Genomic DNA, 16,229 nt, shown 5'->3' on the forward strand with positions numbered 1-16,229 from the left:
CGTAATTGAGTTGGATGTTTCAGCCATTAAATATGATGCATTATTTTTTAGCTTACATTGAACAGTTTATCCATTACCTATAACCTACAATTCTACAATGTCATTTAGCAGACCGTTTTATCCAAAGCGACGTACAAATGAGAGTCGATACAACACAAGCAAGGATGGTTATCACAGAGTTGGGACTTCAGTCTCTTCTTAAAGATTGATAAGGACTCAGCAGATCGGAAGGAGTTTGGAAGGTCGTTCCACCACCGGGGCACTACAGAGGAGAAGAGTCTGGTTTGAGACGCAGAGGACTTCCGTGGCAGAGGAGCCAGACTTCTTTCATTCGAAGACCATAGTGGACGGAACACTTCTCCCTTCCAGGATACTTTAAAGATCTCCCTTCTAGGTAGGACTCGAACCATTGGAGGGCAGAACCTGAAATACCAAGTTCTGTGAGTGTAACCTATAACCATTAGGGAGCTCTATTTTTGATGTCCTCTCTATTCTTTTTCCTTGCCACAGTCACCAATCAACAAATCCTGTTGACACATTGTGACACGTCTTGTTAAATGACTTAGCATGTGGAAAGAAAAAAGTAATTCCTGGTTTTTCTAATATCAGTTCACCCACTCCAGGATCTGTAGAGCTACCCCTAGGGTACTGTACAAGTACCCCTGGTAGTAATCACAGCTGTAGAGCACATAGTTGTGCAGAGAAGGGCGTGATAGAGCAGTAGAGCATATTTGGAGCAGGTGCACTCTTCCTGTGGAGAGATGGTGGAGGACAGACCCTAGCCATCGAGCCTTCCTGTCAGGCAGATGGGAAAGTCATAGAGCCGTTAGCCAGACGGTGAGGATAACTTCAAGATTAATTTGTTTATGGAGAAAAATCTACATTCAAGACACTCCACGGAATACCTCCTACATTCCCAACCTTCTCTGACTGGATGGTGCCCGTTTAAAGCGAAATGAGCAAGGTCAAAACTCACATTTATTAATGTCAGTGTCATCTATTAGGGCCTAATGATTGTAAATGACCCTTAAGTAGTTCTCCAAAAGCTTTTATGCACCTTTCCAATTCAAATTGTTAAGTTCAGATTTTTAGCTTTTTCTGCGTAGATTTTTGTGGTTTATCATGTTCCTCAACTATGGACTAACATGTTGAAATACGCTAATTTTAATTTGTAGTTTTATTTACTTTTCCCCCTCCTACATAGCAGGTAGGTATAAATTGCACAGTAGTAACATGTTTAGATATATAAAAACCAAAACAAAATGTTTCCTTCAATATAGCCATAAATTAACTGCCGCTAAACTGGCTTACCCTACAAAAAAATATTTTCTACTATTCTAATATGGGGCCATAAGACGGGACTTAGAGAGGTCACATTTCCAAGTGTTTAAATCCATATTTCAAAGTAACTCATGCTGTGCAGCCAACATGTGTTTTAACCCACATAAGTTATCAGGCTGAATTTCTGTGTGGGAAAAAACATCAAATAAAAAAAAAATATATATAAATAAATAATATTTCCATTTGATGGCACGGTCCAGCCATAAAAATAAAATTCATAGATATCACACCTGCTTAAACATCATATAGCTGCACAGTATACTGTATGTGATAGTATCAGAGGTGAACATATGGAGTCTTGGAGGTGTCACAGAGGATAAACAAATGTTATTCTCACACATTTCATGCATGCAATGCAACATCGCACTTGAATTCATGTGTGCACAACATACTTTCTGATTCCTACATGACAACTACTGGGCTCCATAGCATTGAAATTATGTTATCAACAAATCAGATAAAGGGGTACTAAAAGTGAAAAATAAAAGTATTTATGTATTTTATAAGTATAAATAAACCACACACCACATGGAGAAAATAACATCCAGAATATCTATTTGTCATCAGTCATTATCATCTGCATCAAACCTACATAGGAGAGTAAAGCCACTTCTAATACTAATGATAAGAATAATGGTTTTTTTTAATTATTTTTAAAACTAGTACTTATTCTTAGATGACATCTAATATATGGAAGTGGCAGTTGGTAGGAACAGTAAGTCATTTAGGAACTGGACGGCCAGAATTTCCATAATACCTTTAGAGTTACTTAAGAGTTATTCATACTCTGCTTTGACTTGAATGCTGACCTGTGGCTCAGTCGGAGAGGGATAAAGGTTCGACTAGTCCTTTCAATCCTATTTAGTGGACATGGAGCCAGTTAGCCATGGATTACTTGTCCTCTCCACAGCCGTCATGCTGCTGGCAGCTTTCCAAAGATCATTAGGGCCTCAGGAAGTGTTTTACTCTAAAAGTGTGACCAGACCGTGCTGGCCGTCTTGGCTGCTGTTCAACTGGCATCCTCTGGGTTTCCTCTTGCTGTCAGTTTGACAGCCTCAGAGCCACGCGTCTCCTGGCTAACAGCGTGGTCTTGTGACTTTGTCAAAGCTTTGTCATAAAGCATGTGCCAAACCAGTAAATGTGTTGGAATAAGAGTTATTTCCAGCTTGCTTTTGCAAAGTTTCAGGTTGCTTGAACAATCATAATCTCTGTATTTTTTCATCTCCATTTTTTCTCGAAAAATTTTGCTCTTTCGTAGACACACAACCCTCCCCGATTCAACTGATATTTCATGCAAATATACATTTGCACACATGGTGGTTTGGGGTTGATGAAACATTTATTATTGTTAGTCATGCAACATACAGCTAACCGTGGTCCAATTATGGCTTTGCTTGTTCCTCTGTCTTTCTTTTTTTCTTCAAGTTCTGTTCTGTTTTGTAAGGCTAACAGTAATCAATCAATCAATCAATCAATCAATCAATCAATCAATCAATCAATCAATCAATCAATCAATCAATCAATCAAATTTTTATTCAAGACTCAGGGTCCATAGGAGACAGATATTAAAAACAGGAACAATACAAATAAATACATAACACAGCAGACAAAAATATGACAGAAACCAAAAAATACAAAAAGATGATCTTCAGACCGACCAAAATAAACTGTTACGTCAGTGTCTCCAATATACTGAGGTACGGAGCCCCAGAGATGACATGGGAAAAAAAAAAAAAAAAATAATAATAATAATTAAATTGTGGCCACAAAATACTATTTCGTTCCCACGAATTAGTATCTCGTGGCCACGAAATACTATTTCGTTCCCACGAATTAGTATTTCGTGGCCACAAGATACTAATTCGTGGGAACGAAATAAGTATAACGTGCAGCTGTTTACAGACAGGCTGGATGACGTGGTTCACATAGTGGTGAAGATCGCTGGCTTAAATAGATGGATTAATGTGAGGAGATCATTGCAAAAGTTTTCAATTTCATCAGAGTCAGATGTGCTACATGTGTTGATAACTGGACAGAGTTAATTATGGACTATTTCCCTGCACCGGTAGGTGAGGAGACGAGAGGAGAGAGACAGCCGGACCTCCGGCTAGGACGCTAAAGGTCCGGCTGACGTTAGCCAAGATAATGCCGGAGAGAGTGAGTTTTTACGGAGCCCCAGAGATGACATGGGAAAAAAAAAAAAAAAAAAAAATTAAATTGTGGCCACGAAATACTTATTTCGTTCCCACGAATTAGTATCTCGTGGCCACGAAATACTAATTTGTGGGAACGAAATAGTATTTCGTGGCCACGAGATACTAATTCGTGGGAATGAAATAGTAGTTCGTGGCCACAATTTAATTTTTTTTTTTTTCCCATGTCATCTCTGGGGCTCCGTACTGAGGAGAGCCGGGTGGAGCTAACCTGAGGATTAGTAAGAGCAACGATCACACTATTTTCGGACAGTACAAAGCAACTCATAAATTTATACATCAGATTACGTAAAAGTGCTTCACAAGTGGGCACACCCAGGCTAACAAATAGCTGGCTTGCACTGTGCCATCTTGGCTTATTTAACAGTAATCGCAAAGCATCATTATAAGCCACCTTCAGTTTGTGCATGCTCTTCACCTTGTAGTTGCACCACAAATGTGCAGTATACATGGGTGTGCAAAATGCTTTGAACAGTGTAACTTTGACTTTGTAAGAGCAGTGATGGAATTTACGAATCAAAGTATTAGTCTGTGCATATAACTTGCGTCGTTGTCTAAAAATATCGTGATCATCAGTGAGATCCTCTGTAACAACATGACCAAGATATTTAATCTCACTGCTCACGTTCAATGTGTTGTCACACAGTGTAAACTTCGGAAAAACTGACTTCCTGTCATCCTTGCTACGCACAATCATGATGGCACTCTTCTTGGCATTATACTGAATATCAAAATCAACACCATACTGGGAGCAAATCATTAATAGCTCTTGCAGGCCAGCACTGTAAGGAGACAGGATGACTAAGTCATCTGCATACATGAGGTGATTGACAAGAGTGTCACCGAGTACACAACCAGTCTTACATTGGTTCAATTGTCTGCTCAGATCATCCATATAAACATTAAATAAAAATGGGGATAAAATTCCACCTTGTTTCACTCCATTACTGGCGTGAAAATTAGCAGAAATACTGTTTCCCCACTTTACCTTCATTGTCTGTTCAGTGTACCAAAATAATAAAATCCTGAGAATGTACCTAGGCACACCCCTTTGGCTTAATTTATTAAATAATTTATAGTGATTTATACGGTCGAAGGCTTTAGAGGCATCAATAAAACACAAAAACACAGTGGACCCTCTACTTCTATAGCTTGACACCATTTCCTTTAAAGCAAATATACACATATCTGTGCCATGCTTTTGCTTAAAGCCAAACTGGTTATCAGCAGACTGTATATACGTTTCCAGTCTGTTTAAGAGGATTCTCTCTAGTAGCTTAGACATCGTACTCGCCAGTGCTATGGGTCTATAGTTATCCTTGCTGCTAATTTTTCCTGCTTTATCTTTAATAACAGGTACTAAAAGGATAGACAGCATGGACGCAGGCAATATTCCGTGGGAAAAACACACAGTAAGGCATACTGAAAGAAGAGGAGCAATCCTAGGGCTGGCATATTTTAAATGTTCAGCTGTAATGTGATCCAGACCACATGTTTTGTTGTTCTCCAGACCCATGACTGTACTGTGAATCTCCGTAGGAGTGATGAAATTACAAGTAAATGAAATTAGTAGTAGTAAGCTACTGTTAGCTATTTTAATGGGTTTACTTTTAGCAAAATGCTGAATCATATTAATGAATTTAAGTTATTTCTGATAAAGTTACACAGTAAATGTCTAGGGAATTTTACAGTTTAAAAAAAATACATTGATTTGTAATAAATAAAATGTAAAAGTTTTTCTGTTGCAGCTGGCAATTCGCAGCACTGACAAAACTTCTCAAAGATCTTACACCTGGACAAGAAACAGACCAGTACAAAACCCCCATAACACACACATTTTGTTTTGTCCTTAACCTTTGGAACGAGCCAGTCCGTTTCTTGTGTCTTTTTACTACATTAGGATACAACAAGAATAGTGAAAATTGTCTCTTCTCACTCTGCAAGAAAGCATGAAGTGTGTATTTCCCCAAAATGTAAGATAAGTGCTATATGTTTGTTCTCCTCTCTTGTTTTATCCCTCCGTCTCGAATGACTGCTCAGACATGTTGTTACTGTAAATGGACACACCCGTGAAAGACGCAGGGTGCAATTAAGCGTGCAGTTACAGATTAGAAAACCACTCTTGAGTTAGAGGTGTGGCTGTTTGATGTGGATGTTCTCCAGCATGCCTTCAGCCTGGTTTGGACATCCAGTTGGGGGCGAGCCTGTCATACCATTATGGTAAATCCAGTGAAACAAGTTAGCCAGAGACAGCACATACACTACCAAGATCACAGCGTGTCTGTAGCATCTATTAGTCTCTCAAGTGATTCTGCAGCAGCAATCAGCTCTTCCACTGTCCCTGGACCTGCAGACTGTGAGATCTCAAAGACCTATAATAAGGCAGATTCGCTGAGATGGGCCTCTATCTCCATGTGAAACAGGACCCCCTCTGTAACCTTCAGCATTTACCTGCAGGGATAATTTGAAACCAAGCTCACCGCACACGGCAGCCCTTTGGGATCAAAAAGAGCTGAAATAAAGGGATTCTCTGTACTGAAGTGATTGCTGCTGCTCGTCAGACCCTGCATAACCCCACACTTTTCTTTGACGGTGGATTGATTCTCCAGCTTTTTGTCACTGGGGGTCAGAAGCATTTTTGACTCAAAAAGACTGGAAATCCCATTTCTGTCCTGGTGTCTCTGATCCACAACCAAAACTAACTTTGCTGTCAGCAGTGGGAATATCTCTCCGACAGCCGGGACAAACTAATGTGACCCTCCTGGAAATCCAGTTATCTCTGTGAAAGGTGGGTGAGGAGACAAAGAGGGGATGGCAATCTTTGTTTTCTAGTTATGTCATCACTCACGTTTTCTCAAGCAGCACTGGCTAAGAAACTGCTCGCCCATATGTGAGACCATCCTCACGCTGCATAGTTTCTGAGGTCAGGTGCTTCAGATTGAATTTGATACCCTGTTATTCCATCGTCTTTGCTTTTCCTCGGCCACACTAGCAGCCGAAAAAGGATTTCCCCTTCTGATGACAGTTTAAAATTGAAATGTCTATTGGTTGAGACTACATTTAAATCTTTAACTGCCATCATAACAGAGCCAACAGAGTTTTTTTTCACCTTTATGCATTTTTTCATCACTCATCACTGCTTATTGGCCCGTTTTCTTATATAAGCACTACATAACAAGCAGCTCTTTTCTCTCCTCCTCTGCTGAATGTGAGGTTGGTAGAAAAAGGTCAGGGCTTTGCTGGATTGCTCCTAATGCGACAGAAATTCCAATAATTACAGTTGAGGAACCTGAACATCAGCATCTCTTCTGTCTGATACCATAAACAAACAAAATTCCACACAATTAATTTATAAAAAAAATTGCCGTTATTGGGAAATAGGAAGAACATCAAAGTGAACCAGTGGTGATGTTTTTGGACCATCTTTACTTATTGCAGAACAATTACAGAAGATGATAAATATGAACTAGGGCTCTACCAGCAGGACCATCTTTGTTTGTTTTTTATTGAATTAAAAGTATATGTTTTTAAGCCTATGTCAATTATATTATTTTAATGATAAATGTGTTGCAATGTTGCAGGGAGTCAGTGTTATCTCTAAAATGATAAAGCAGCACTTGACCTCTCACTAATTCTTCTCAGAAAAAACTGGATTATGGAGCCCCAAAGGTTTTTTTTCCCAATAAATCATACATTACAACATTACAACATAAATAATCATATAAATAGGCAAAGTAAAAAAAAGGTGATAGAATTTCATGAATTATTAAAACTAAATTGTCAAATGTTATTTGATCATTCTTATCTTAATGGCTTTGTTTCATATTAAATTCCCCATTTTCAAAAGTCTATTTTTATCACAGTTGTATCATTAGAACGAGATACAGACCTAAAGGTGGTGCTGATTTATATGTGTATATATATATATATATACTGTATATATATATATATATATATATATATATATATATATATATATATATATATATATATATATATATATATATATATATATATGTATATATATATATATATATATATATATATATATATATATACACACACACACTTGGAGCAGGGCCTTTGAAAAATAATTGTATTCCTTCAAAAGATATGCAAATAAGAATGATCTTCAACCCTTAAAAACTCATTAAAGTGAGTGTAGTTTTGAGAGAAAGGAGCCATTGTGTCACAGTGCTGTTGACATGAGATACATAATCAAAGCTATGAGAGAAGCTTTGATGGTCCTTCCCAGCAGACAGTCCTGACCTGAAGGAAAACTCAAAGGCCGCAGGGATGTTATACTCCATGGTAGATAAATTCAGCTCATGCGGTCAGATATATGGCGCTGGAAAACAAAACTCTCCTATTTTTCTTTTTTTATTGGGCTGGACTGTCCAGAAAAAGGTTAATAGACCCCCGAGACAAACACTGTGCTTGTAAAAAATTACTTTAAGAGGCCTATAGGATTTTTTCTTCTTCTTCTTCTTCCTCATATTTTAAGTTGCTGTAGGTTGTGTGACTAAATGAATACACACTCTTCAGATGACAGTGAAAGACATCCACATCACCAGGGGGAAAGGTGTGGAGCTTTTGAATCCTTGCTTTGATTTAATTTTCTGACAACATAATCTCATTCATGTCTTTCAATAACCACCAACCAATGAATCACCCATTTCACAGTGAGTAATGAGGTGTCAGCTTGTATTTACACAAAACGACTCATCAGCTCAGCTCTGTTTTGTACTGTATGCATATACCTGCTGTTAGTCTCTGACAGCGGCTTTGATTTAGCTTTGCATCGTGCATTGCAGAGGGACTCGGTCCAATCCATAGCAACCATGTCTCCACACCTGGGAAACACATTGACGAAAAGCTGCTCTCGGCCCATTGTAACTGAGTAATAGTTCCATGTACATTTCCAGATGTTGGAATCCATTTCAGAGACCTGCGATCAACCTGTCTGACACGTGCCAAAGCAAAGTATAAAAACAAAACAAAAAGTATACTTAAAAAACAAATTGGAAGCCCATTACTCAAAACTAGAACCTCAGATCCAAAATAATTTTTAAAAAGGACTTTCATCACCCTTAATTTATAATTGTGTTGATCTAGGATCTTATTTTTCTTTTTTTTGCTGTATTCACTGTAAAAGCTGCACTGTGACTGCTAACATAATGAAGAGCTGAATCCTGCAGAATGAGTGACACTGCAGAGGCAGAGCTCCTGTGTGGGCCTTGAGAGTTAAGACACTGCAATGGAGTAAATGGGATAATCAGGGTTTACAGATCTGGGTGGCTGTAGTGACGCAGGGCTTTATGCTACAGTGCCTAATGGAGCGTCGGTGACAGCTGCCCCACCCTTACATGGCAATTACCCCTTAACCCCTGACCCCCCTCACACATGCTGCTTGAAATACTGACTGTCTGGTTCTTGGAAATTAATTGGAACTAATTTCTAAATAACTGAAGCTATACAGAAAATCAGAGATATAATAGGAATGATGATGGAAATTATACAGTAGTACAATCTTAACAGACTTATCAACCAAATAAGGGTCAGGTATATCTTAAAATGTGTGTAGAAGGTCAGAGGATAAGTGATTGTCTATACACGTCAACAGAAGCCAAGAGTAACCAGCTCAGGGAGCGGCTGCAGACCCTGACCTGGAGGTGTTATAGGTCTGGGGGTAACAGGCTTATGGGATTATGGAGAAAATATTTCCTGATTGTTTTAAACAGAAAAATCCTGTTTTCTTGATGGCTATTTGAGTTGGTACACTTTTGCTTTCACATGACAGACACTTCAATAGGAAAATAGTCCCTTTTTAAGGCATAATATATGTCAAAACCTAAACCAGCCCACAGAGGGCGACATGACAACACCAAGTAAGCTGTTTAAGCATATCAGCACCAGTCGAATCTTGCAAAAAAACACTTTTAAATGTATTTCTTTTACTTTTTAAACGTCACATTTTGTCACAGAATGGTGATGAAACCTGACTTTAAATAAATTGTAATTTATGAATGAATTGAGGCGCATTAATTACCATTTTGAGCAGAAATTATTGAATGGAGTAATAGGATTTTAATAAATGAGCACTTCAAGGACAGATTAAAAAAAACATTAAAAGAATATAATTAAAGTCGCTTGGGGAGCTGCTTCATAAAGTCGAGTCTTCCAGTGTGATCATGTTGAGCAGGGTTTTCAGTAAGCAGCAGACCGTCAGAGGGGGGCGGGGTGAAGTACAGCTGACATCTTCAGACTACAGGGCTGACTGTTGCACAAGGACGCAGCATGTCAAGTGGGCAGGTAACAGTTAACTTCTCCACAAGTGGGGAAAATATGTTGAACTAAACAGAGTTAGGGGAAAGAAAGCTGGATTTCCTGAGCACATTCAGACTGCATTAAACGGAATTATTCCTTGGCAGCAAGAGGAAGAAATTAAAAATATGTAGAAGCTGTGCGTAAAAATCCACAAGATTCCTGTGAGGGGCTGATCGTCGGAGGGAGGATTGTACCAAAGTGCGACTTGAGGAGCAGCTTATTCATGCAAATTCATAAAATCATAGGCGTGCCTTTGGGCGATGGAGTCACAGCCGGAAAAGCAAACCCCCTCCTGGATCATCAGCGACCTTCAAAGACTGTGATGCGCAGCGCTCGGACGCATTGACAGTGGCACCGGGGCAAATGTTTTAAAAGACCAGAGAAAGAGAAGAGAAAGTTTCGTTTTCTACGCGCTTCTTGACTGACTGCACTTCTTTCTCAACACAACACCAGCTGCGCCACTGGACTTCCAACCATAGGCTTGTTGCGCAAACTAACGCACTGCTATTTAACGCACCCAAGGGTCTTTAATATTTGTATTCTATTTCTTTATGTTTACAGTCAATTCGGACGACTCCACATACTAAGAATCCGGATGAAGTTACAACCATCGTACTTACTATACAGAATGTGTGCGTAAAGACGCGATCACTCATTTCTTTTCATTTTCAGAAAACTATTTTATTTTATTTTTATTTTATTTAAATCGCTGAGGACTTTCCACCCTTCATTATGTCAGAGGACGACAGTAGCTCCACTACCAGCTCTATGTCTGACACTGAAAGCAGCAACGTCAGCGTCCTCAACTGGGAGCAAGTGCAGCGACTGGACGCCATCCTGACGGAGACCATCCCGATCCACGGCCGGGGGAACTTCCCCACTCTGGAGATGCAGCCGCGGCAGATCGTCAAAGTGGTGCGGAGTCGGATGGAGGAGAAACAGATCCACGTCCGGGACGTTCGGTTAAATGGCTCTGCAGCCAGCCACATTCTGCACGGGGACAGCGGACTGGGCTATAAGGACCTTGATCTCATATTTTGCGCAGATATGAAAGGAGAAAGTGATTTCCAGACTGTGAAGGACATAGTTTTGGACTGCCTCCTGGATTTTTTACCCGACTGTGTAAATAAAGAAAAAATCAGCCCGCTAACTTTAAAGGTACATTCACTTTGAAAACTTTCTCCTGTTTACTTTTAGATATGTGATATGAATTAATTGTATTTGTACCAATTTGGCTTAACGACCGATTAAGGTTGCAAATTAGATTAGTTAAGTGATAGTAAAAAACTGTTTTTCTGTAATTAAGAGGATTAACTTAAACCAATTTGGAAGGGATCATGAGCCCAGCCACCTAGATCCCATATCCAAGTACATTCTATGGACTTTATTATTGAGGTTAATAGCATTAATAACACAATATTTATTACACAAAGACATGCAGCTATTAGTTACACATATTGATAAGTGGTTATGCAATATAAAACCTTCTTGCACACTGCAAAACTAGGCCTCAATGTGCATGCACATGACTGCTGAATTACATAGACTCAATATTATGTGGATCTCTACTTAATATTTGTGTTTTTTCTCTCTCCTTCACATGCTCACACAGGAAGCCTATGTGCAGAAGATGGTGAAGGTGTGTAATGACTCAGACCGCTGGAGTCTCATCTCCCTCTCCAACAACCGGGGCAAGAATGTGGAGCTGAAGTTTGTTGACTCTCTCCGGCGGCAGTTTGAGTTCAGTGTGGACTCCTTTCAGATCAAACTGGACTCCCTGCTGCTGTTCTACGAGTGCTCAGAGAACCCAATGGCCGAGACCTTCCACCCCACCATCATGGGTGAGAGTGTGTACGGGGACTTCAGCGAGGCTCTGGACCACCTACGTCACAAGATCATATGCACCCGGAACCCTGAAGAGATCCGAGGCGGGGGCCTGCTGAAGTACTGTCACCTGCTGGTGAGGGGTTTCCGGGCTGCCTCTGAGTCAGAGATGAAGTCCCTGCAGCGCTACATGTGCTCACGCTTCTTCATTGACTTCCCTGACATTGGTGAGCAGCAGCGCAAGCTGGAGTCCTATCTTCAAAACCACTTTGTGGGCCTGGAGGACCGCAAGTATGACTACCTGATGACCCTTCACGGGGTGGTCAACGAGAGTACGGTGTGCCTGATGGGACATGAGAGGCGGCAGACCCTCGGGCTCATAGCCATGCTGGCAGTGCGCGTTCTTGCTGAGCAGAATGTCATCCCCAACGTGGCTAATGTTACATGTTACTACCAACCTGCTCCTTATGTGGCAGATGGCAACTTCAGTAACTACTACATAGCACAGGTTCAGCCGATGTTTGCTTGTCAGCAGCCTGCATACTCCACCTGGCTGCCCTGTAACTGAGTCAGCCCCGAGGAAAAGGTGGAGGGGAGAGATTTGTTTAAACAGGAGTGAGTAGCAAACCTGCCCAGAGTTTGACAGCTGACAGAAAAAGGAGTCTTCTTTTTAATGTTTTGCATCAAAGCTTGTGTTTTTGTTCATACGTTTAGTATGAACAGTTGGCTTTCACTTCAAGTACGTATTTCAATGTGAATAATCTCACATTTCTTGAAATGTCAACTGATCCTGCACAGGCCTACCAGGTTTGGAAAAAGAACTAATTTGGGGTAGCTTGGAAATAAAAGCAAATGTGTGACGGTCTTGAATGCAAGCAGCAGAACTGTCATCGTGAAAGACTGATCGAATCTGTCAAGAACTGATTAGCCAGCAGACCAAACGGCTGCATCAGTGCCCTCAAGTTGACAGCTACTCCACACACATACACTCACACACTCAAGGTGAAATCAGTGGTGTGTGCAGGGCTCCAAAACGAGCACCCTGAACTCTGTTTAATGTCAGCATAACTGAGGTGAGATGCTCTTAAACTAGTTTGGATAACAAACTGGCATCTCTGCCTTGCATTTGGATATAATTATGGTTGTTTACAGACCAAAGAATTTTTTGATTGTTTCTAACATTCAAACCCTATTTCGATGGGGGGGTGGGGGGTGGGGTGAGGGATAAACAAAATATGAAGCTATGTCTATTTGTATATGTGAACATATGTGTGTTTTAAGTGCCTATAAAATAATGAGCAGACCATATGATTTTGTTTATGGTCAGGCACACAAGACAATAGCACCCCAGAGGCTTGTGAATGTATATGTGAAATCATGCAGCGTTTGTTTATGTTTGGACAAAAAATAGGGCACCACGCTTTAGTGTGGATTTTGCAGTAAAGTAGCAGTCAAATGTGCAATTAACAGATTGTTGCAAGATCTACATTTTTCATGTGAGTATTTGGAAATTCTAGATTTCAATCTTCTCTGACTGAGAAGCCAAACTTGCGGTGCTGCATGTCCCAGTTAATGCAGGTACTGCATATTCATTAGGATGACAAGCATTTTCAGATCATAAGCAAAAAACAAAACAAACATTCACCCACCCACAATTTCCTGTATATTTTGTACAGTGGTGCTTCTCTTTTTTCTCATCTGAGAAAAAAACACGCAAGAAGTAGATAAGAGACAGAGACAGAGAGAGAGAGAGAGAGAGAGAGGAGAGAGAGAGGAGAGAGAGTGCATTCAGAGAGCTGGTATCTGTTCCCTATGCTTCCTCCTACAAGTAGAAAGATATTTGCAGAGACACCTCAGATGATGAGACACTATTTGCTGTAGCACCCTAGCAGGGAATTCCTCAGCTGCTGCTGAAGAGCTTGAACTTAGCTGGGGTTGGGTTCTGCAGACGCTCTGTTCACGGTTCAGAAAAATGTTGTGCCAAAATATTTAGTTGGCCTGCTGATAGCCCTTATGGTTTAATGCAGCCATATGTTGATGTAGAAAGAAATGTGCTGTGTTGATATAAAAGACGGGGAAAAACAGACAGTAGGGGGAGAAAAAAAGGGAAAGAAAGGAAGATGTAGTGGTTAAAAAGGCAGGAGGGAGAGAGAGTCGGTCTGGAGAGATGGGTGCAGCTGGTGATGGGGTTTATCTCTCTAGGGCTACCATGCTTTACTGTAAAAACTGTCTCTGTTAAGGTCAGACTACAACTTAATGGACAGTGCTGCAACTCTTCCCTTTTTTCAGGGAAACCAAAACATTCTGTAATCAGCATTTGCTATCTGTTTTAATCATGTGATTGTGAAGAAAACTGCATGCATTCACACCAGCTTCAGGAGACTTTTAAGTTGCAACCTATGCTTCATTTGTGAGGTTGCTTTAATGATGGTTATTAATGTTTTTTTTATGCTTTATTCCACACCATTTTAAGGAACTGTGTATATACATGATTACATGCTTCAGCTTTGCCAACTCACTTACTCCTTGCAAACTAAACTGCAGCCTTTCTTGACAGCAGATAGAAAGAAAGAAAAAGTAATTACAAGCATAAAAGGTATGTTAGGAAAAAGACCAGCATTAACTCAACACTGCGTTGAAGTTCTCTCGCTGAAAAATCCTTTCTTTCTCATCCTCTGACTCGCTGTTCAGTTTTTTCATCTTCTCACATCTGTCCACATCGATGATATTGTTCCGATTGTGCAGGCAATGTATTGTCATTTTATACTCAGTGAAGTCCTAACAGCTGACTAGCTAGCTAGCTCCTGTCAGTTAGTGATTGTGCCTGTCAGGTAGAGATTGTGGGTTTACTGCATTGTCTTGTATGCGTTGTCTCAAATATCTGTTTCTGTTCATGCAGTCTTTTACAAATCACAATTTGAGAAAGACAGAAAAAGATCCTTGTCTTGTATGTATATTTTTTATGATTGTTATTTTTATAAATGTATCAGACACTGCAGGTGTTGCAGTGCTTTTGAATCTGTGATCGGGCTTCAAAGGATATGTTCTCAATAGCTTTTTTGCTATAATATGTTATGTGTCCAATGGGTCAAAAGGTTAAAGATGTTTTCATCAATAAAAATATCTGAAAACCAGACTTGTCATGTTTCTTGTTATTATTTGAATATAAAATAAGTTGGGATAAAAACCAGTCTGGCATTACTCAGACATGAGTCAATTCTCATTTGTCAATAAACTTCACAGTTCCAGTGAGAGCGTCTCTTTTCACTGACGTTAGCCTTTCAGTGGCTCCCCTGCCCGCTCACTCAGAGAGGCAAATCCCTGCCATGGCCTGCCGGGCCCAACAGGCCCAGACAGAAACCCGTCCAGAACTGGCCCGCTGCTGCCAGAAAGAGCTGTTGTTGAATGTGAGGGGATTTGCATCCACCCAAAAAAGAGACTTCAACGCTTTTGTAGAATGAATATCTTTGCCCGCTCATCAAATTCTCTCTGTTAACAGCCCAGCCCCCCCATACTCCGACAGCAATGCAGTGACGATCAGCGCTAAGGCCTGCAGAGACCAGAGTCCAACTGTCTCATGGTTATCAGGCTGAAACAAAACAGCAGAGCTGACTGTCACACCAGTCACATGACAATCTGTCCTAGATACAGAGGGATATAGAGAGGAAAACATAGAATGAGTCAGAGATGGGCTGTATGTCACAGTGCTATATATAGCAGACATGATAAGGACATTATCGCTTTCACTTAAGCGCATTAGCACCTCATTAATCTGAGACATTGATGGAATGATTGACAGGTTGAGGCTGGATTGAAATCCACATACAGACATATGCTCAGACAATTGTTTTTCCCTTTAATTGGTTAGTTTAGTAGCATGTTTAATGTTCTATGCTTTTTTTTCTATGCTATACCGTAAAGCAATACTAGCATGTCCTTGTGTAAAACAATGGGACATAGCAAATAAAGAAGCTACTTGATTTGACTAACACAGACTGCTGAAGCTGAACTATGGTAAACATTTTTTTTCCAGAGAAAGAAATGTTGATTTTGTCCCCCATCATTTGTAGTGGAACTGCATAAGGAAGAGATGTTTTAATGGCTGGATGAACAATTTCAGTGACCACAAACACTTCCATTGTATATATGGACATTTGCATATTTTTTAAGACAGACTTGAAAAATTAGTGAGCCTATCCTTTAAATTCTTCACATGATGGCCGCAGTGTTGAACACCCTGCTGTAGGAATGTCATACCATTGAGTGGCTACCAGGGTGAGGCACCCATTTCTGTCATTTAAAGATAGATTAATGATGATAATGATTAATTGATGTTTTACACAGTGTTGGAAGAGTCCATTTATCATCATGTCTAATCTGTGTAGTAGCAAATATACATTTTACATATGTCTTGTCTTTGCACTATAGCTTCCAGGCATCAGCAGGCATCATCCCTTCTCCATCAGTCACAGTTCATATATTTTAGCTATCTGACGCCAAAATTTATGCTCTAAAGCTGCAATC

The 16,229-nt window shown here is 40.1% G+C and overlaps 1 protein-coding gene across 1 annotated transcript; it reads left to right on the forward strand.

Annotated features, from left to right (window-relative positions):
* Positions 1 to 9,974: 9,974 nt before the first annotated feature.
* On the forward strand, positions 9,975 to 14,841 carry tent5aa (terminal nucleotidyltransferase 5Aa). The gene is made up of 2 exons (XM_059340244.1): positions 9,975 to 11,039; positions 11,494 to 14,841. The coding sequence occupies exons 1-2, from the start codon at positions 10,614 to 10,616 to the stop codon at positions 12,271 to 12,273; spliced, it is 1,206 nt and encodes a 401-aa protein (XP_059196227.1). The 5' UTR covers positions 9,975 to 10,613; the 3' UTR covers positions 12,274 to 14,841.
* Positions 14,842 to 16,229: the final 1,388 nt, after the last annotated feature.

The sequence above is a fragment of the Centropristis striata genome, chromosome 8 (genome assembly GCF_030273125.1).
Source record: "Centropristis striata isolate RG_2023a ecotype Rhode Island chromosome 8, C.striata_1.0, whole genome shotgun sequence".
NCBI lineage: Eukaryota > Metazoa > Chordata > Actinopteri > Perciformes > Serranidae > Centropristis > Centropristis striata.